Below are 23,607 nucleotides of genomic sequence, written 5' to 3'. Positions count from 1 at the left end.
GACGTTGACAAATAACGGAATGCAATTCACTGGACCAATCTTGGAATAGTGAAAGCCCATGAATTGGTGGAATAAAAAGGAGAGTATTTGTTTTTTTCCAAATTTGTGTGAGGCAAATTTTTTGAGAGTAGAGTGATTCTTCTCTTGCTATTTAGTTTGGAGTTTGTTACTTTCGAGGGTATTTCGGAGTTACAAATATTTAAATTTCTTTCTCGTTCATCGGTATTTCTAGAGGTTCTTCTTCTAGGGGTTTCGTAGGGAGCTGCTCAATCATTGGTGTTTTTTGGTTACAAGTTAACCAAGGGTTCCATAGGGCAAATCTATCCTTTTATTATTATTATTATTATTATTATTATTTAACTAATTTTATTTATTCTCGTTTTATTTCTAATTTGTGTTTCTCTTGTGTCTAGATCCAGGATTTCCGCATCAATTAACCACTGGAATACCAATTGCATATCCCATCTCCTTCCTTTCACTCAACTCAGTATTAGCACTGAACACTTAGCTCAACTTCTGTAAATTCATTTGTTGCCTTGAAGCGTCAACAAATTCCTCGATAATGCTCGACAACTTTTTACAATTCTCCACAGCCGCCTCAATGAAAAATGATGAATCCTATGCAAAACAATAAATGTGACACAATAGGAAAATACCTATTTAATCTAAAACATCTCAGTCATTGTGCTTGTGTTTCAACAAAAATCATTCTAGACAACACATCCATAACAAACAAGAAAAGAAATGGGGAAAGGGGTCCTCTTACCTAAGACCTAGAGCATTAACCTTAACAGTTAATTAAACTACTAATTGAAAATTTTTTATTAAGATAATTTCAAATCATATATGCAGTATATGAATATACTTGAATTTATACCTACAATGTAATGAGAAAAAAATTACAAATCTAAATCTTCACAATCTTGAGTTAATATGCAAGTTGTTCTTTTAATGTATTCATATAATAGATTCGATCAAAACGTGAGAAATTCACACCTTGTGGATAATTTAAATATTTTTAATAATAAATATTATTGAAAATATTATTATTAAATATTTAATTCAAATATTTATTAACAATACAAATTATTGAAGTACATTAATATTGTTTTTATTTAACGAAAGTAATTTTGCATAGTAACTTTACATTTGTAGGATCGTGTTGAGTGTACCAAACATATTAATATGTTGGCGTATATGAAACATTGTAAAATAACTTTCGAGGCAATGACATTTCAATCAATTAAATTTCAAAGAATCACATTTTATTTTGCACAAAAAATAAGATGAAATCACATTCTATTAGAATCTTGACATGGAAAAACACCGAACACCTCTTTAGTTTAGTTGATTAATTTAATCCATAATTTTTCTTTTTCTTGCTAGCCTCAACTTAAGATAGTTTTCCTTCCTCCTTTCCTCCTTAGGTTGCGTTTTATATGAAAAAAGATAACATTTTAGCGCAACAAAAAAGAACAAAATTTGGTCAAAATCCAACATTAGAAGTGATTAAGCAAGCATTCTCCTGCTACCAAATTACTCTGACCTTGTAGGTGGTTGCTTGGATTTTTTAGAAAGGGAATTGTTTCACCTTCCTTGTAAATATACTGGTATCTGTGCTCTTTAAGTACCCCCCGGTAGTCCTTAAAAATATGGAAAAACTTGAAAATGACAAACCATACCCATGTTGGTTACAAGAGTCGGTTATGATAAAATGAATGCAAAAAGAACAAAGGAGATTATATTTATTGTTCTATGATGTAGCCCACATACAACAAATGCTCAACAAATATATAATGGAAGAATGAGAAGACGGAAAGGCAACCAGAGCACTGGTTGTCTTTCACTGCTACACAATTTTCACAACACTTGAAACTCAAACCAGCAATGAACCGAGACTCGTGGCCAAAACAGAGCAATAGCTTATGCTGGTATGAGAAATAATAGACGTGAATAAACATGGATCGCATCATCAGGCCGCTGCCACTACACTCTGGAATTCGATGGCAACATTGGGTCTTGCTATTTCAACCTCTCTTAATCTTGCATCACAAGCATGCATGTAACTTCCATTACTCTAATTGACAATGATTTCTCACCGGTAACCACCATCACCACCATGTGGCTGTTGAGAGTAGGCACTGGAACCCATCATAGGGTTGTAACCGCCAGGCATCCCACTTTGTGATTGCATGTGGGTTGCCTGCCCCATTCCCATGTTCATCCCCATGCCTGCGCTCATGCCTATATTGTTCATCTCCATGCCTCGATTCATGCCCATGTTGTTCATCCCCATGCCTGGATTCATGCCCATGTTCATCCCCATGCCTTGATTCATGCCCATATTGCTCATCCCCATGCCTGGATTCATGCCCATATTGCTCATCCCCATGCCTGGATTCATGCCCATGTTGTTCATCCCCATGCCTGGGTTCATACCCATGTTCATCCCCATTCCCATGCCCATAGGTTGTTGATTCATACCACCGTAGCCTCCCATGCCAACACCTCCAACAGGACCACCACCCATTCCCATACCCATGCCGGAACCCACCATAGGATTTGCTGGAGCTCTGAGAACACTAGCACCAGCACGGCCAATTCCAGAACCAGATCCCATAGCTTTACCCATTGTGACAGTAGACGTTACTGCAGTTGGGGCAGGCTTTTCCAACCTCTTTTCCTTCCGATTAATAGCATCAAAGTCAACTCCAATATCAGACAGTGGGTTTGTTTTAGCTGTGCATATAGAAAATAAATTAAAGTTAATTCTTCTGGAATGGGCATATTTTCGATGGGAAAGGCAAGTACTTACGTCCAGATATATTCAAATTGACCAGTCCTCTGCTCAATGTATCAGCCCAAACTGCTGACTTGGGCTCAAATTTATCCTTCGAGGGTTGCGGAACTATAGCAAGTGCTCCTATTGATGAGGGAGTAGCAGTCTGTGGCGCCACTGAAGTGTTCGATCCTGGTTGTGAAAAAAAGCCTCCCAGGACATCACTGTTATTATGTGCACCTGAATCGTTTGTGGTTTGAGGAGCACTCTGCGACTCAACTGGCACAGCAGAACCCTGCTGTGAAATAAAGCTTCCAGTGTTAAACTGAGTAGCTGGTGCAGCAGGACTTGGAGGTTGAGCAGCCATTTGTGAACAGAGAGGACCATTAGAACCTATCATTAAGCTCCCATTGCTGCTCTGAGCAGCAGATCCTGGAATTTGAGGGGCTGCAGATACAGACTGTGTGGGTTGGGCATATGGATTAGCACTTGGCTGTACAGGTTGGCCGTATGGATTAGCATTCGGCTGTGTAGGCTGGCTGTATGGATTAGCATTCGGCTGTGTAGGCTGGCTGTATGGATTAGCATTCGGCTGAGCAGGTTGGCCATATGGATTAGCATGTACCTGTACAGGTTGGCTGTATGGATTAGCATTTGGTTGTGCAGGTTGACCATACGGATTAGCATTTGGTTGTGCAGATTGACCATAAGGAATAGCATTTGGTTGTGTTGGCTGGCCATAGGGATTAGCACTTGACTGGCCATATGGGTTTGCACTGGGTTGAGCAGGCAGGCCATAGGGATTAGCACTTGGCTGCCCGTTTTGGCTGTATGGGTTAGCACTGGGCTGCACAGGCTGGCCATAGGGATTAGCACTTGAGTGCCCATTTTGGCCATATGGGTTAGCACTGGGCTGCGCAGGCTGGCCATAGGGATTAGCACTTGGTTGCCCATTTTGGCCATATGGATTAGCACTGGGCTGCGCAGGCTGGCCATAGGGATTAGCACTTGGTTGCCCATTTTGGCCATATGGATTAGCACTGGGCTGAGCAAGCTGGCCATGTGGATTTGCACTTGGCTGCGCGGGTTGGTACATATTAGCACCTGATTGTGCATGCTGGCCATAAGTAGCTACAGGTAGTGATGATTGGCTGGATGGTGCTGAAAAGACTGTATGTGAAGCTACATCATTTGCAGGTCCAGAGGGTGGAAGGATTTCTGCCAATATATCATCTTCCTGATTTGGATCCGACAAATCTTGAGGCAAAAACTGTGAATTTCCTGAGGGAGGTTGACTGTTTGAGGCATTGAGAGTGGAGTAAGCACTGGCAGAGAATGATTCCCCGAAGTCAAAGCCTGTGACAATCTCAGATTTTACAGAAGGTGGCTGAGATGCTTCCATAATTTGGCTCATTGTAGCCTGGAAAGTAGTCGCGGGAGTCGATATTTGTTGCTGAGCTGAGGCAGCATCCCCTGAAGGGAAAGCTTTAAATGGACCATCACCAAATGGATCATCAAAACCCTGTATCAAGAACAAACCTTATTCCCTAACAACAGAATTACAACAAATATTCAGAGCACATTGATGTCCACTGGAATCAAAGAATAAGGACGAAGTTTAGAGGCAAAATAATGGGGATGGATAGGATAGAGGGACGAATTAGAGCAAAATCTAGAAGATGATTATTTTCATAATCAGTTAAGTGATATAATTCAAAATAAGATTTCGCCTTTATATACCTTTTTAATTCACCGTAAAACCTTTTTATGTTATCCTTCTATAGTAAATATACAGATGATATCAACAATTCACAAAGTAGCTTCAATATTAACTACTCATGCTGTTTTACATGCTGACTAATTAAAGATACATGAATTGAATCACAACAGATAAGGCTACAATAGAACAGCACATCCGCATTCATGGTATCACCAACAGGCATATTTTAGACAGGAAGGATGAAATCCTTGTATATGAAGCAAAGAAAAAGGAGTTTAAGAGGTCCTCAAACAAATCATATCTACCTGATTTCCGGAGTTAGATGCTGATGGATTAGCAGCAAAGGAGGGTATAGAACCTTTAGCATGGGCATCAGCCTCAGCAGCAGGGGTTTCAGATAGAGTTGGCACAACCGCCCATGAATCTGACAGTGCACCGAGTAAGTCTATTTCAGAACTGGTTGAAGCAGTGGGAGGAGCAGGGGCAGGTGTAGAAACAGGAGCACCGGCAGAGGCAGCTGAAACAGATGAGCAGAAGATAAAAAGTAAGTTCTAGGTTAAAAGTGATAAATGCAATAGCATAAAAAAGAATCCAATTTAGTTCCTCAAACACAAGGAGATTTAGTTCATACAAATACAATCATGTTAGACTCCAATCAGTACAATTTAATTTTAAATGAGTAATGGAAAGTCAAAATTGAAAACAAGGGGTCATCCTAACATAAATTTTATGGACAAAAAATTAAAAATGGAATGGAATGTGAACCAATATAGGATATCAAACTAAATACTTAAACAACTCAGAATTTACATTTTGCATGGTGATTGTTCAAGCAAAACGTCACCACATCAACTAAGTTCTTATTGGATGAGCATAAGACAACCATGATCAAGGAAACACCACTGGAACATACAAACAATGGTGTATATATTACAAATATAGTACCTGAAACTGAAACACGTGGATCAAAAGCATTGAAAGCCTCCACATTTTTATTTGAAGGAGATGCTAAATTACCAAAATCAGACGTTGCTAGGTTAGGATTATTGCTAGCAGGAGGAGAAGATGACCTGGGAGCAGCTGCTACTGAAGTTTCTCCATCCCTATCATCAATAATCTTTTCAGTGCACAGAAAAATACAACAGCAAGCAATATGTCTCCAAACATTTAAGGTACAAAATAATACCTTTCACTATGGACAGGACTATGAGATTCATTTACTGCTTCATAACTAGGAGGAGCACCATTATTTTGTTCAGAGAACTTCTGCTCATGCCGCCTATAGAAACTTAATTTTTAGAAAATTTAGAAAGCAATAATTGTTGTTAAAAAATTGATCAACTAAGACAGTTTAAGAATGCACCCACTCAGGGTTACCTTCCATCCTGAGAATAATCATCAGCTCTAGCATTGCTGCCCCTGCAAAGACGACAGTTAATTACATTCTTCATGCCAAGCATCAATGAAGGTAAAGGCACCATACTTAAGATTCAAGGGGGGGGGGGGTCATGAAAATTACTAAATAGAACATCAATGACTGAACCAACACCCAAAAGTTCATGAAGAAAGAAGCTTTATGCAGAAAATTACTAATTAATGCACCATGTATGCAGAAAATTACCTAATCTCGTGCAAAAGAACTTATTAAATAGTCAACTTCCACCATGTAAATTGCAATCCAGAACAAGAAAGATATTTACTTCAACAAATAATCAAGAAAAAAAATAATCGAATCAACAATATTAATATGCCTCTTAAAAAGAACATAGCCATATAAAGGTATCAAAAGGAAATAAAAGCATACCGTGATGAATCACCATCATCATCAAAAGCACGGTCTCTATCAGAGCTCCTACTTCTGGTGCCATATTGATCACCATCAACACTTGTACTTCTACCTTTGTAGTCATCATCCCTGTAACCATCCCTGCCATAGCGATCTTCATTATCTCTGCTGTAGCGATCTCCATCACGACTGTTTGAATCTGTATATCTACCATACCGATCATCATCTCTATAACCATATTGATAATCATAATCATATCTGTCCCCCTGTCCCCCCAAACCTGCCCTATTCATTCCACCTGTTGATGTGCTCCGAAACCTGTAAAACAAACAGTTATACGTTACGGAAGAATTCTACATTTCCATTAATTTATATTCTCATATTCTAAAATGAATTTCCAAGGCAAATTATTCGAGACAAGAAATTAAATCACAGGGATACCTGTAATCGTACGCAAGAAATGTCATTAGAACTTTGAGAAATGGAACTCAATTAGAAAAGGCATAATATCATTTATATAAGCTTAATACCATATGCTACCTATATTATCTATTAGAGTAAAGATATAGGACCATGGCTGCAGAAAATAAATTCAAAATTTTAATGGGAAACCAGAGATAGTCCACCATGTCCATATCATGGTAGATTTGGCAAGACTAGACTAGTTATTTTATTTTCACCACTAAATGGGTGAACAAGTAAAATCTCAAGAAACTGCCATAAATGGCGAAAATATACCACCAGCTTAGGAGAAAAAACAATTTTAATAATTCTCAAGTCAATTTTGCAAAATAAAAGGTATGAATATGGGCATGCTCTTTCACACATACTTGTCATGTTGAAAGCATCTATGCTCTAACACACAAGTACTCATCATAATTTCATGATGAAATTATGCATGCTCATCAATTTTGTACATGCTGGTCATATGTTGAAAACAGCAAGGAGATTAAAACATAAAGCCATTTTTGCAGACTCACTTGTCCTTGTTGGCTGCAGCCTTCTGTCTTACTTCAATTATCCTTTCTTTATCATTTACAAGAACCACAAGGCTCTGAGATTTTTTTCGAATATTGCTACCCTGGTCCCTTCCACTGGAATCAATGTACTGAAAGTCGGACAAACTCTGTAACATGAGATGGAACATTAATTAGACCAAAAGTTTTAAACACAGTGAACCACAGATAGCGTTATCAACACTGCATAAAATAATGTCATAAGAAACAGCAATTACTGATATTTGATATGCGTGTTCTCTTATGTCATCTATGACACGCTCTGATCCATGGGCAACAAGGTGCTCCAAAACAGTCAGACCCTGAGGCTCAATAAAGAACATACCTTAGTACAATGATATATTTTAATGTGGGGAGGAATTGGAGGAAAAGTAAAATATATACAGAAAATACAAAGCAAAATATAGTGCATAAAAAATGTACCACACCCCAACATAATGACCATGCAGAATTGAAGGAGATTTAGTGAAAGGATAAAACTTTTACAATTACATGAGTATTTAGACGAACACTTTTTTCAGTTGTAGAGAGAACAAACACTAATACAATTAGCCCTTCAACATAATGCTGACCTTGTAGACATGACGCCAATTCTTTCCAGTGTCACTTATACGTTTCCAGATTACTGCCATGATTATCTGGTATTCATGACTGCATGGAGATTTGCAAAATAAATTTAGCCGTGACAAATAAGTAATGAAAATCAAACATAATTTCTCTCAAGCTTACTAGTTTCTAGTAGCCATTGCAATATCTGCAAGAAGTGACCCATGAGGACCCCAGGGCTCATTGCTGGTGGCATCAAGAACCTAAAGACAAGTTAAAAATGTATTACTAATTCAAGTAGATAAACAAAGTTTTAATTGTATTCCAGGTGATATTCTTATGTTGTTGCATAGTGATTGCTGTTGTTAAATAAAACTAATTTTACTTTATACATTTAAGGACAATCTCCTCTTACCAAATGAAAATAAAATGGAAGAGTTGGATCCACTATATTCTATCAAGATTCAGCACAACCAGCATTAGAAGTTAGCCTAACTTCAGAAGTAGTTTACATAGAAAATTTGGGTCCTAGAACAAATGTAAGAATCAGCCCTCTTAGTACCCTTCCATCCAAACGTTCACTTAAGAGGCTCAAACCAGCCATGTAATGGGAAGTGACAGGAAGCTCAACACCGAATATAAGTAAGCTTGTTTTCCAAATCATATAACCACTTTTCAGAATTCTCCATTTCTAGTAGCACTTCGTTGAGAAGGGGAATAAGCAGAGGCCTCTAACTGGTAGTGAATCACCCCTCGTATAACAAAAAAAAAAATCAAGCTACAGTTTCTCTTTCTGAAAACAAGAGCATATTTCCACTCATTGCCACCTCACCATAATGTAGACATGAGCACTAACCCTCCGGACCTCCACAACTTCACCAAAAAAATAAAGCTGGATTCCACTTATAATCCCATTTCCTACTTCTCTTCCATACAAGGGTATGCAACATTACGAAATCATAATAGCATTTTAATAGATAATAGTTAAAGTCCCTTACTTTTTGGCAACTATGATGCCAATCAAAGTAAAAATCACTTTCATAGTTTAATATCTCAGAAAACATATCATATCGACTGAACAATATCTAGATAGTCTATTAAACCCCTAGCCAAAGGGAAACCTAATTCTACAAGAAACAACCATAGATGCTTACAATTATGCAACAATTGATTATTAGGTACTCGTATGCTCAGTGAACTTTCTAACAATATTCTTACCTTCTGCTCTATTCCAGGAACTTTAAGAACTTTCTTATTAACTCCTCTCTTACTGCAGGAACAAAGAATAATAAATCATTTAGCACTGGTTATATAGCAAATACCAAGACGCACGAATACAATAAATATATATATATATTCACAAAAGACCAAACTCGCAAGGATCATTCTTCAGAGTATAATTTTGTTACGAAGAGATTGCTTTACACTGTTAAATATTCAAACAATTCAAAAATGTTAATTAGATAGGAGGAATTTGTATCTAATAACGAACTTACAGGTCTCTAACAGTTTGGCCCAAGGCCTTCTTCATCGTTGCCTGCGTTCACAATGAAGCAGCCCTGTCGCATTAGAGACAAAAACAACAGAAAGAAAGATCAGATCTTGAACCATTTTCAAGACCACAATGGAATAAAATTAGATGCACATGAACAAAATTTATTATTAAAAGAATTCAAAGAAAAAATAAAGATCATTTAGAGGCAAGTAAAGAAGCTAATCGGGATAAAAATTCTAAAATTTCAAAAAATATTTTTAACAGATCCCTAAATCTTGTAATCGCGCAATAAGAATCTTTGCAAGCAAAAACAAAATAAATAAATAAATATATATATATATTTATTTAAGTGTAACTTACAATAATTAGAAACAAAACTCAAATCATTCAACCAGAAAGAGAAACAAGAAACCTTTACAACCATTATCAATTTAAAGAAGAGGAAAACATAATCAAAATGATAATTGAGCTAAACACGGAGAAAGTTTAAAAAATAGACGTCGAAAATTTAAAAAAAAATAGCCAAACGGAAATCCAAATCAATAATGTAATAAATAAATGAAGCAGATCTGAATGTGAGAAAAAAGAAAGAACGAATATAATAAACAAGATAAACAAAGCCAGAACCTGATTGAATCAAAATTGAAACCGCAGATCTGATGCAAAATTGATCGTCGGTGCTAGAAGAAAAATGAAAAAGAGAGAGAGAGAGAGAGAGAGGAGGGGTGGGGTGGAAAAAGCGCGAAGGGTTCTTCCTCCCACGAAATGCAAATTTTGGTGCTTAAAGAAATATAGCGGTAAACAAATGAGAAAGTGTGAGAAAATGAGAGAAAATTTATGAATACATTAGCTTCGTTTTGATTTGTTCGGTTTGGTTCTTTTTATTATTTTTAATTTTTGAGATTTAGAGAAAAGAAAGAATGGAATAAAATAAGACAGCGCAACTTACACGCAGAATATTAAGGGTTTTGTTTTTTTATTTATTATGTTATAAAACTAATATAGCATTTAAGTTTATTATTTTTATTTAATATTTAGATTTTTGGGTAAATATAAAATAGTCATCCAACTATGTTTTTCGTTCTATTTTGGTTATCTAATTATTAAAATTTTAATTTAGTCACTAAACTTTTGAAATTAAATATTTTAATCATTCGAGCTAATATAGGTTTTTTATTGGTCTAGTAATAAAAGTAGCCCTCTAATGTATACATATTTTATCAATTTGATCCTAAATATTTAAAAATAATAAATTTAGCCCTCAATATTTACAAAATTTGTTAATTTAGTGTTATTTCTTAAAAATCAATAAATTTGACTCTCAACATTTACAAATCTATCAATTTAGTCCTAACTCCAAAAATTAAAAACATTCAATTTTATCATTTTATAACCCATCGATTAAACCATGTGATGTATTAAAATAAGAAAAAGATTACCCTTTTTCAAGCCACTTGCAACAATTTCTTTTACTATAATTTAGGCTTCACATTGAACAAAACCAATTGATTTTGAACTTATTTGGAATAATTGGTGGCATTATTACCTAAACAGGTTTTTTTCTTAGAGTCAAGGGTTGGGGCGGGCTAATTTTTAAAAATAGTCGGGTTGGGTCAAGTCAAGGTCGAGTTTAGAATGAAATCACCCCACCTCGCTCCAAGATATTTACGAAATTACCCTCTATACATATTTAATGTTAATTAAAGTAAAAAAATCCCTAAAATTTATCACTACTAGTCCCATTCTATCGCATCTATACTAATTCTCTTTCACCCCTGTAAGGTTATTTCCCCAATTTTTTATCTTCTTAATTTAATAATTTATTAAAGGAAATTTTGTTCCTTCTTTTCTTCTATATTGTAATCTCAACATGTGTGTAAATATACATTAGTACACAACCTCGAGATAAATCATTAAGTAAATCTAATAAAAAATGGTATCAAAACCTTTCATTTTTTAAAAAATTGCTGGTCCAAACCCTATTGGGATCATTAGTTAGCCAATGGGTTATAAAGGGCTAAAATAATTTTTAAATTTTTAGAGTTAGGACTAAATTAATAATTTTGTAAATATTGACGGCCAAATTTATTGAATTTTTAGAATTAGAACTAAAATGAAAATTTTGTTAACATTAAGGATAAATTTGTTGAATTTTTTTTATATTTAGGATCAAACTGATAACATGTGTAACAATCAAAGGGCTAATTTTGTTACTAGACCAATAAAAAAATGTCCACATCATCTCAGAGTGACTAAAATATTTAATTTTGAAAATTTTAGTGGCTAATTAAAAATAATAATAATTGAGTGACCAAAATAGAACAAAAAGCATGATTGAGTGACCCTTTTATAGTTTACCCTTTTATTTTCCATAAACAAACTCCCAGATCTAGAGAGTAGATTCAACAAGCTCATAACATAGGAGGAGCAACTTAAATCAATGTCGGTTCTACACCAGTTCCAGTCGTTTTGGTTGGTGTGTATCGTTCCAGTAATAAATCAGTGCAATCAGCTCTCTTGTTTGCATCAGCTAAAATTTCAGTCCATATCAATCAGACCAGTTCCGTTTTACCTAATTTCGACCACATCGGCGGAAACATTGTGCATTGGTTAGTTGCTGGTGCAAGGGATGTATTCGGACAAAAATTGAAGTGAATCACTCTATTCGATTTTCAATTATATGGAATAAAAATCAAAATATCCAAAATCAATAATTGCGGTTTGGTTTGGTTCTGTTTGGCGATGTTTAGTAAATTTTGGACTTTTCAAAAAAGAAATAATATCACCTTGTTTTGAGCCCTAAAAAATCTAATATTACAATTCATAATTTTTTTAACAACAATTATTATGCATTCTCTAGATTCATTTATACATTTATAAAGTGAATTAAATAATTAAATTAATATCATATTCATCTACAATAGCATTTGAAAAATCATTTTAAGTTGAGCTATTAAGTTGATAAATCATTCCAAATTGTTAAAAAGAAAGTTAATGCATAAATCATTCACATACCTAAAGTTTTGTTGTGTTATTTCTTTTAATTAGTTTAATTTTTTGGTAAAGAAGAAAAATAAACTAGTTTTGTTGGGGATCGACCAGATTAAGCAACGAACAAGTAAAAAATAGTGAAAGAAATTAAGAAATTGAACACACAAATTTAACGTAGAAAAACCCGTCTAAAGAGGATAAAAAATCACGAGCAAATATAATTTTACTATAATGGCAAAAGAACGAAGAATACAAAAGATGCAGATAAAACTAAACCCCGAAACTCAAAAAACAAAGAACCATCAAAACATAAACACAAAATTCTCCAAAAGTGTTATGAGTTCTAATCTTTTTAATTAGGGTGTTTTCTAATGTTGTAAAATAGTCTATTATAAGCTAATTTCGTAGTTCAAATAAATTATACTAATAAATGATAAATATATATTATACTAATAAATATTAAATCTTCCAGAAAGAAAATATATTTTGTTTAACTTGACTTGAAAGTAATCTCTTATTTTATTTAACAGTAATTTGAGTCACATAACTCTAACAAGTTTACATCTCAATTGTTTCTACCAGACGTCTACTTTCATTGGCCTGTTGCTAATGACAGAGACCATGCCATACGCCAATATGTTGTGCCTCTTTTCAATGAACTTAATCCAAGAATTGTGAGACCCGAAATTGAGGCACCACAATTTGAATTAAAGTAAATAGCGTTTTTAATGCTACAAACTGTGGGCCAATTTAGTGGGATGCCTACTAAAGATCTATATCTACATCTTCGCTTATTTATGAAAGTAAGCGACTCCTTCAAATTGGCTAGAGTGACCGAAGATGCTTTACGATTGAAGTTGTTTCTATACTCGTTGAGGGATAGAGCACGAGCATGATTGAATTCTTCACCGTTTAACTCGGTAACCACATGGCAAGAATTGGTTAAATGATTCTTGATGAAATATTTTCCTTCTAGTAAGAATGCCAAGCTTCGAAATGAGATCACTACATTTCAATAACTTGATGATGAATCTCTGTATGAGGTATGGGAGAGGTTCAAAAAGTTATTGCGAAAGTACCCTCACCATGGTATTCCACATTGTATTTAGTTGGAGACTTTCTACAATGGTCTTAATACACATTCAAGAATGGTGGTGGACGTTTCAGCTAATAAAGATATTCTTTTTAAGTCCTACAATGAAGCTTACGAAGTGGCTGACTAATCAAATAGCCATAGGAAAAAGAGTGACAGGAGTACATGAAATTGATGCACTTATTTCTTTGGCACCTCAAGTATCTTCTATGTCTACTATGCTTAAGAACATAACTGCTAATGGTTTCAATGGTAATCTAATATGATAACATCTGAGTCAATTTGAGAACATTTCATGTGTGTATTATGGAGATAATCATGTGTTCAAAAATTTCTTATCAAATCTATAATCCATCTATTGCATGGGAAACCAAAATCAGAATAGGAGTGGCTCAGGTTCGCAATCAAATTTCTACAATCCTTCATAGCAAAATCATCCGAATTTCTTATAGAGTAATCAAGAGACTGGTCCTGGAAACTCTTATATGCAATCTCGCCTAAATCATCTGCCAAGATTTTCTCAACAAGATTAGAAACCTTCGCAAGCCAAATCTTCCTATAATTTGGAGAATTTATTGAAAGCATATATGAAAAAGAATGATGCATCTTTGAGAAATTTAGAAAATCAGATGGGACAGCTGGCCAACGAACTTCAAAGCAGACCTCAAGGTACTTTGCCAAGTGACACTGAAAATCCAATAAGTACAAGCAAAGAGCATTACAAAGTTGTCACATTGAGGAGTGGAAAAACGTTGGAACCCAAAGTTGTTAAGGTTGAATATGAGCCTGTTGTTGCTTAGAAAAAGAGGAAAATAAATTGAATATTAAAATTCCCACTTTATAGAAGTTTCTAATAAGAGGTTGCTGCAACAAGTTAGTCCTGAAAGTTCAACACCTACGGCAACTGTAGAAGCATTACCATAAAAAAGCTATCTGGTTAAAGTTAAGATTCCACCACCTTCATATCCTCAAAGATTCCAGAAGTAGAAACAAGAGGTTCAATTTAAGAACTTTTTAGACGTGCTTAAACAACTACATATCAACATCCATCTTGTGGAAGCTTTGGAGCAAATGCCGAATTATGTCAAATTCATAAAGGAAATAATTTTTAAGAAGAGAAGGTTGGGGGAATTTGAGACAATGGCATTGACAAAGGAGTGCAATGCATTCTTGCAAAACAAACTGCCCCCAAAAATGAAAGATCCAAGGAGTTTCACTATTCTAGGCAATATTGGAGACACTTATTGTGGAATGACATTATGTGATTTGGGAGCAAGTCTCAATTTGATGTCCATATCTGTGTCTAAGCGATTAGGTATTGGTGAGGTTAGACCAATGACAGTTACACTTCAATTGGCAGACAAATCATTAGCCCATTTGAAAGGGAAGATCGAAGATGTACTGGTACGTGTGGATAAATTTATATTTCAGTTAACTTTATCATTTTGGATTTTGAAGCAAATAAAGAAGTCCCTATCATCTTGGGAAGGTCTTCTTAGCAACTGAAATAACATTAATCGATGTCTAGAAAGGGGAACTCACCATACGAGTTCAAGACAATTAGGTAAGCTTTAATGTTTTCAAAGCCATGATATTTCCTGATGCAAGTGAAGAATTTCTGCTATGACCAATATAGAGTCATTAGTCCCTACGGATGACCTGTTGGAACAGATTTTAGCATCAGACCTGCCAAGTGACAATGAAGATGATGAAGATCTGGCTATGATAGAAGCCAAGCTGAAGGGATTCACTTCACAATCTCGATTTGAATCATTGGAGTTAGCATCTTGTGAGTACACACAACCAAAGACGTCGATTGAAGAACCACCCAAGTTGGATTTAAAGGTATTACCATCACATGTTAAATATGTTTATTAAGGTAACTCTTCTACTTTACCTGTGATCATTTTAGCCGAGTTGATTGAAACTCAAGAAGAACAAATTCTTGAGGTTTTGAAGAAATTCAAAAGGGCAACTGGGTGGACTATAACTGGTATTTGAGGCATGAGCCATTCTCTCTGCATGCATAAAATTCTATTAGAAGATGACAAAAAGGGAACAATTGATGGACAAAGAAGGCTAAACTCGATCATGAAAGAAGTGGTCAAGAAGGAAATGATCAAATGGTTAGATGTAGGGATTATTTATCCCATCTCTGACAGTTCTTGGGTAAGTCAGGTCCAGTGTGCCAAAGAAATGAGGCACTACAATTGTGGAGAATGAAAATAATGAGCTGATTCCGACAAGGACAATTATGGGCTAGCAAATTTGTATAAATTACAGAAAGTTAAATAAAGCAACTCAGAAGGGCCTTTTATGTTGTTATTCTTAGATCAAATGTTAGACAGACTTGCAGGGCAAGGCTACTATTGTTTCTTAGACGAATATTCGGGGTACAACCAGAGAATTATAGATCCGAAAGATCAGCACAAAACCACTTTCACTTGCTTGTATGGTACGTTTGCTTTTCGGCGAATGCCTTTTGGTTTGTGCAATACACTTACGACTTTTCAAAGATGAATGATTGTAACACCCCTTACCCGTATTCAACTCCGGAATAGGGTATGAGGCATTACTAGAACACTTACACATGTAAACGTATTAAACCGAGTTACAAAATTTTATTCAAATTTAAACTCTTCAAATTTTTAACTTGCCTTTATAATTCTTTACAACATATCCTCAAAATATTATATTCATAACAAATAGGACCTACGAGACCCGATACTTACTCATGTAATTCAAAGCTCCATTTCCATTTTATTCAATTCACAATCTTTCATGTTCACAATTCAAATCAATTTCTCAATCCAATATATATATTTCAATACCACACTCTCATACTATGAAACTTTATTTTCCCATATGAGCTTAAACCATGGTCATCACATATCAAAGACAAATGTTCTTGACATTTCCATCACATAGACCGAATTAATCAATGCAACTCAATGATATAATCATCAATATATCATTATTATCACACACACACACACACACACACATATATATATATATATATCATGACTAAATTTCTTAAACATTTGATCAATTGCTTTTCAATACCGCAATAGTTCCTTCAGTACCAATACGTATTTACCATTCAATTTAACATTTACCGATTATAATCGGGCATATGACCATTATACACAATTCTTTCATACATTTTATTGTCCTCCTCCTCCTCTCCATTCCACATCCTTTATGTATAGCATTATACATAATTTCACTATTCACTTATATTTAAATTCAAAGCTGTCTATTTGAGTCAGAGTCACTAAATCATTTTTATCTGAAGCTACAGAGCTCCAAATTAAGATCCGTTAATTTTTCTTGAAACTATACTTGCATCTCTTCTTACCATAAAATTTTCAGAATTTTTGACTTGGCCAATTAGTACAGTTTATTCTTTAAAGTCACCCCTTTTTCACTGCTCAACATATCTGACCTCTCTTCACTAAAAATGAATTATCTCATTGTACAGAACTCGGATGATATTTACGTTTGTTCGCTTTGAAAATAGACTCATTAAGGATTCTAAGAATATAAATTATAACTCATAATAATTTTTTTACAATTTTTAATTATTTTTCAAAGTCAGAACAGGGGATTCCGAAATCAATCTGACCTTGCCTCACTAAAATTAAAATATCTCAAAATGTATAACTCTTTTGCTTTCTCTGTTTCTTTTATGTAAAAATAGACTCCTTAAGATTTCATTTCATATCTTATTCACTCTCTAATTCAATTTCCACCATTTTTGGTGATTTTTCAAAGTCACACTATTGTTACTGTCCATTGCTAATTCTACTTTTTCATAATTTCACTTTTTCACTTTTAATCACTATTCAATTCAAAATTCACTTTTCCATTTTCAAGTCAATATTCAATTCAATTCCACACATATATTCATTATTCAATTACACTTAACCGTTACATGATCTCATGTATTTTCACTTAGTCAATTTCCGTTGAACACTGGAATATACACGGATACGTGAGAATTAGCACATAAGTGCCACAATCGATATGTAGCCGGTTACCATCGATATGTAGCCGGCTACCACTGAAATGTAGCCGGGCTACCACCGATCAATAACACTGAAATGTCCACAGCTGCTCACACAAGTGTCAGTGTATGCAACACATGCTAGATCACCCAAAGACCCGGGACTCATCAGTAACATCGATCTCTAGTGACATGTCACTTGTATCCACTTCTATTCCTAAGTTCAACCGAATTTACACTTAAAACTTTATTTTCAACACTTTATCACTTGAATAATTCATGAACAATTTTCCGTCCACATTCAATATTGATTCACATATCAAATAAAATTCACAATTTATAAAAGTATATTACTATTATTTACACATAACTTACTTTGATGCAACAATATAAAAATTTAGCAATTTAGTCTTGAATCTTTTCTTTTCTCCGGTCAATGTCGATTCCACTTCTTTCTTGATCTATAATAACATATTTGACTTATTTAGTACTCACATTTATCAAAACAGTCCTTGACTCAAACTTTGGCAAAATTACAATTTTGCCCCTAAACTTTTGCATATTTACACTTTTGCCCCAAAGCTCGTAAATTAAACTTCATCCCTTATTCTTATGTATTATGACATGCTGAACATTTTTCCCTTGTATGGAAACATCAAATTCCCACTCTAACACTTACTTATGAACATTTAGTATTTTTATCGATTATGTCGTTTTACTCGTTTTTACTCAAAATCGATTAGCAAAAGTTGCTTAACATAATTTCTAGCTTTATATTCTACCATAAAACATCAAAATAAACACATTTCACATATGGGTATTTTTCCAAATATAAACCCTAGATTAAATTATTGCTAGAATAAGCAAAATCAAGTTACCGGGACTCCAAAAACATAAAGAACATTAAAAATAGGGCTTAGAATCACTTACTATGGAGCTTGGAAGCTTGAAAACCCTAACAATGGCTTCCCCCCTTGCTGATTTCGTCCAAATGAAGAAGATGAGCACAATTTGCCATCTTTTTCCCTTTTAATTCATTTTAATTACTAGATTACCAAATTGCCCCTAACTTAAAATTTTCCTATTTCACTTATCTCATACCCATTTTTGTCTACCAACTTAACCAATGGTCTAATTACCATATAAGGACCTCCAATTTAAAGTTCATAACAATTGAACACCTCTAACATGTAGAACTCAACTTTTGCACTTTTTTACAATTTAGTCCTTTTGACTAAATTGAGTGCCCAAACGTCGAAATTTTCGAACGAAATTTTCACAAAATCATTCCGTGAAATCGTATACTATAAGAATATAAGAAAAATAAAATTTTCCTTGTCGGATTTGTGATCCCGAAACTACTATTCCGACTAGGCCCAAAATCGGGCTGTTACAATGATGGCTATATTTACTGACATGGTTGAAAAATTTTAGAAGTATTTATGGATGACTTGTCAGTGTTCGGGGATTCTTATGATGATTGCTTAGATAATTTGGCCAAAGTACTGAAACGAGGCGAAGTGTAAGGACCCAAAATTCATAGGCATCGAAAAAGTGCAATACCGGGCCTCTGTCTTAGTAAACCAAGTCCGTAAATAATTAGTAGGAGTAATTATGAGTCTAGTAATGTGTCTAATTAAGTTTTAATTAGATGAATTTAGTTTAATTAAGAGAAATTAGGAAAAAAGACTAAATAGAATAAGGTGTAAAAGTTGAATTATAGATTAAAAGAAAGTATAAAAGGCAAAAATGGCAATTAAGCCAATTCATAAATATAAGGCGACATAAGTTGATTGAATTGAAGATATTACATGATATTTAATTAATAATTATTAAGGTTTATTATTAAATTAAAAATTATAATAATTATTATATTATGAAATAAGTTAAATAAAGACAAATGTATGGTAATGATTTAATACAAATGTATGGTAATGATTTAATACAAATGTATGGTAATGATTTAATACAAGTGTATGGTATATATGATATTGTACATGTATGAATAAAATATATATGTACATTTGTAACATTATTATTTGTTGTTAAATAGATTTTTATTAAATAAATAAGATAATTGACAAATGTATGGTACAAAATTTATACAAGTGTAATAATATGAATATGTACAAATGTAATTAAATAATTTGTTTACTTAACATTTAAATATAATATATTATATTAATTATTAAGTAAATAAAATAAAGTAAATAAAAGAAACTAAAGAAATAAAAGAAAGAAAAGTAAAAGAAACAAAAGAACAGCAGAAGCCATTCGAACAGGGAAGAAAGAATAGGAAAGAAAATAAAAGGAAAACTAGGGATTTGAAGCTTGAAGTTTAATTGGTAAGTTAAATTAAGTCTTTTCTCTTAAATTTGATGTTTTAGAAGTTTTAAAACAAGGTTTTGATGGAATTAAGTTGATATTTTGTAAGTTCATAGGTTTTCAAGTATAGTTTATGTTGAACAAAAAGATGAATTAGGATTTAAATGAATGAAATTCAAGTTAGAATTCATAAAAGGATTAAATTGTGAAGTAAGCTATAAGTTTTACGTTTTAGGGACTAAAATTGAGGAAAATTCGAAATTAGGAAAATATGCTGGAAATTTAATAGTTAAATTTGAGTTTGGATGAAATTTGAATAGAAATAAAGTGTGAATTGAATTAGAAAAGTAAGTAAACTTAGTTAGGATTAAATTGGGAATAAGGTAGGAATTGATTAGAAATTTAATTATTTATTATAATTAGTGCTGTAATTAATAGTATTATTATTATTATTATTATTATTATTATTATTATATTATTTCCATAGCTAACAAAGAACCCGATGCATCAGCATCGAAAAGAAAGGAGAAAGCTATCGAGGACTAAAACGGGAGATTCATGGTTTGTATTACTATAATTCAAATTATTTATTATTTAATGTTAAATTTAAATTATGTGTATGGTAAGAAAATAATAAGGTAAGTGACTTTAATGAATTGAATTTGGAAAATTAAATTGAATGAGAAAAGTATGTGTTGGTATTGAATTGCGTTTTGATTAGTGAATGGAAAAGTGTAATTGATATTGAAAATGAATTCTTGAAATAAAAGTGAAAATTGAATTGTGAAATTGAAATACCCTATTAACTAGTCGGGCTGAGTCGGATATAATTAGCATGCCATAGGATTTGGAAGAGTACGGGATTTATCGACCTTGCTGATCAGGCACTTTATGTGTCGTATATCAGGCATTTTATATGTCGTATCAGACACCTCGTGTGTTGTTTCAGACACTTATGTGTCGTATACTGATCAGGTACTATGTACCGTTTTAGGTACAATGTGTCGTATTGGTGTGTTTGGGTTAGAATCCGTGTATTCATCAAAGTCCAGATTGTTAATAGGGTGAATAACTAACATGAGAATTTTGTATGAATCTGATTGATCGTAATATTAAAAATATTGAAAGAAATGAGAAAAATGAATTGTGGATTGAAATTGAAATTGGAAATGGAAAACATGAAGTAAATGTTCATGTAGTAAATGTAATTAAAGTTATGACATATGATTAAAATTGATGCATAGTTAAAAGTGTATTGTTAATACTTATATAATTTAAGAATGAATTAATGTAAGAGAAAATCAATTGTTATATACTTGATATTTATGTTTTATTATGGTTGTTATAGTTTGAATTATGGTAATACCACTGAGTATAAAATATTCACCGTACGGTTGTTTCCGTGCGCAGGTCAGTAGAAGTCAAGAGTCCCGGTCCAACATCCGAACGATCCTGACTCCAACATAAATTTTGGTGATGTTTTCTCCCTTAATTGAAAGTGGCATGTACTAGGAGTTGTATAGGTTATATAGATATGCTTGTAATGTTGGTTGTAAAAATGGTATACCATATTTTGATATTAGTTTAATAAAATGGTAAAGATTATATTATATAATTTGACATTAAGTTAGAATGAAAAATGAATGAAGTTATTAGTTAATTTTGAATGATATTATGAATGTTTAGTTATTAATTTACTATGTTAATGAATTGGTCATGATTTAGGTATATTTGAGTTTAAATTGTTTTTGGTTGTGCCATTGGTTTGGGATTAGTTGTTGTTTGAAAATTGCAGGGAAGGTTAGATGTTTATAAAGGGGATATATTGAGTTTAAAAAAAAAAAGAAAATTTGGAGTACTCGAACGAGCACCCGTTCCTTTTTTAATATGTGATTTAACCTCGAGGGTCCATTAAAAGGGATTTTATGATTTAATTTTTATATGTTTGTTATTTACTTGTGAATTGCTCGTAAATTGATCGAATGTTCTATAATGCCTCATAACCCTATTTCGGCTACAGTTTGGGGTTAAGGGGTGTTATACAAAGAAATGAACCTTGTCCTCAACTAGAAGAAATGTCATTTCATGGTAAAGAAATATATTATTTTGGGGCATAAAATAACAAGACAATGAATAAAAGTTGACAAGGCAAAAATAGATGTTATCAAGAAGCTCCTTCCACCTATATGTGCAAAAGGCATTAGGAGTTTTTTGGAACATGCTGAGTTCTATTGGAGGTTCATCAAAGACTTTTTAAAATCTCCAAACTTCTATCCAAATTGTTGGATAAAGATACAACATTCAACTTTGATGAGGAGTGTTTGAAAGCTTTTGACTATTTGAAAAGCTGATTAACCTCAACACCAATTATTATTATACCAGATTGGAGTTCTCCTTTTGAGTTGATGTGTGATGCAAGCGACTTCCCAGTAGGAGTTGTGATGGGGCAACGAAGGAACAAATTTATTCATTCCATCTATTATGCAAGCCAAACCTTGATAAGAGCACAGTTAAACTATAAGGTAACAGAAAAAGAGTTACTTGCTATTGTATTTGCCTTTGATAAATTTCATTTTTATCTTGTAGGGGTTAAGGTGACAGTTTATACTAATCACTCGACCATTAAATATTTGCTCACGAAAAAAGATGCTAAGCCAAAATTAATTCGATGGATACTTTTACTCCAAGAATTTAATCTTGAGATTCAGGATAGAAAGAGGGTGGAAAACTAGGTGACAAATCATCTGTCAAGATTGGAGCATCAAGAGGAAACTCACTCCTTTGTTCTTAATAATGAATGTTTCCCGAATGAACACATCTTTGAAGTAGTCATACATATGAAATTCTGTGGTTTGCTGACTTTGATAACTTTTTGGCCAGTGGACTAATGCCGCCCGAGATGACATACCAACAAAGGAAGAAATTCCTACATGATGTATGGTTCTATTTTTGGGAGGAATTATATTTGTTCAAGCAATGTGTAGATCAAATAATTAGAAGGTGTATGGCTGAAAGTGTGGTACGCAATATCCTTTACCATTGTCATCCATCTCCATGTGGGGGACGATTTGGGGGACACATAGTGCGGCTCAAGTATTACAAGTCAGGTTCTTTTGGCCCACTTTATTTAAAGATGCACATGCCTATGTGAGGAATTTTGATCAGTGCCAACGAGTTGGAAGTATTTCAATGAGAAATGAGAAGCCTTTGAATAACATCCTTGAAATTGAATTGTTTAACGTGCGGGGTATTGATTTTTTGGGTCAATTTCCTCTATCATACGGTAATATATGCATTTTGGTGGCTGTTGATTACGTGTTGAAATGGGTAGAGGCCGAGGCATATAAGACGAATGATTCCAAGGTGGTCATGCGCTTCCTGCATAATCATATATTTGCTAGGTTCGAGACTTCAAGGGTTATAATTAGCGATGATGGATCTCAGTTTGTGAATAAGTGGCTGAAGTGGTTACTTGATAAGTATGGTGTAAACCACATGGTTGCTACGGCTTACCACCCAAAGACGAATGGGCAAGCTGAGCTGACAAATAAAGAAATAAAAGGCATACTGAAAAAAATGGTACGTCTGAATCGCAGAGATTGGTCCAGGAGACTTGATGATGCTTTATGAGCTTATCGAACAACATTCAAAATTCCTTTAGGGATGTTACCCTATCGGTTAGTGTTCGGAAAAGCTTACCACCTACCATCGGAGCTTGAGCATAGAGCTTATTGGGCTTTCAAGCAATTCAATCTAGATTTGAAACATGCTGGGGAAAAACAAATGTTACAACTTGATGAATTGACAAAATCGAGAATGTTTTCTTGCGGGAATGCCAATATATTCA

General features: G+C 33.8%; 1 protein-coding gene, 1 long non-coding RNA gene and 1 other non-coding gene across 5 annotated transcripts; 1 reads left to right on the top strand and 2 right to left on the bottom strand.

The window, feature by feature from the left end:
• Window positions 1-1,719: 1,719 nt before the first annotated feature.
• On the bottom strand, window positions 1,720-10,239 carry LOC105776247 (clathrin interactor EPSIN 3). 3 transcript variants are annotated; one of them, XM_012598805.2, is made up of 14 exons: window positions 9,970-10,239; window positions 9,344-9,406; window positions 9,066-9,117; window positions 8,031-8,110; window positions 7,874-7,952; window positions 7,520-7,603; window positions 7,266-7,411; window positions 6,304-6,603; window positions 5,877-5,918; window positions 5,686-5,787; window positions 5,517-5,602; window positions 4,805-5,016; window positions 2,816-4,301; window positions 1,720-2,739 (listed from the first exon to the last, which is right to left on the bottom strand). In XM_012598805.2, the coding sequence occupies exons 2-14, from the start codon at window positions 9,376-9,378 to the stop codon at window positions 2,096-2,098; spliced, it is 3,348 nt and encodes a 1,115-aa protein (XP_012454259.1). In that variant the 5' UTR covers window positions 9,379-9,406; window positions 9,970-10,239; the 3' UTR covers window positions 1,720-2,095. The 3 variants fall into 3 exon arrangements, with proteins under 3 accessions (XP_012454259.1, XP_012454257.1, XP_012454258.1); XM_012598803.2 differs by having other exon boundaries at window positions 5,445-5,602; window positions 9,970-10,238; XM_012598804.2 differs by having other exon boundaries at window positions 5,445-5,602; window positions 5,686-5,778; window positions 9,970-10,238.
• Window positions 10,240-13,319: 3,080 nt separating this feature from the next.
• LOC128034156 (small nucleolar RNA R71) lies at window positions 13,320-13,426 on the bottom strand. The gene has a single exon (XR_008190288.1). It is a non-coding gene; the product is annotated as a small nucleolar RNA R71 (small nucleolar RNA).
• Window positions 13,427-19,717: 6,291 nt separating this feature from the next.
• LOC105776006 (uncharacterized) lies at window positions 19,718-21,392 on the top strand. Its single transcript, XR_001127817.2, has 3 exons — window positions 19,718-19,780; window positions 20,272-20,321; window positions 21,171-21,392. It is a non-coding gene; the product is annotated as an uncharacterized LOC105776006 (long non-coding RNA).
• The last annotated feature ends 2,215 nt before the right edge of the window (window positions 21,393-23,607 follow it).

Source organism: Gossypium raimondii, chromosome 10 (assembly GCF_025698545.1).
Source record: "Gossypium raimondii isolate GPD5lz chromosome 10, ASM2569854v1, whole genome shotgun sequence".
NCBI lineage: Eukaryota > Viridiplantae > Streptophyta > Magnoliopsida > Malvales > Malvaceae > Gossypium > Gossypium raimondii.
The sequence above is the reverse complement of the archived record's forward strand: the minus strand, read 5'-3'. Positions and strand labels throughout refer to the sequence as shown.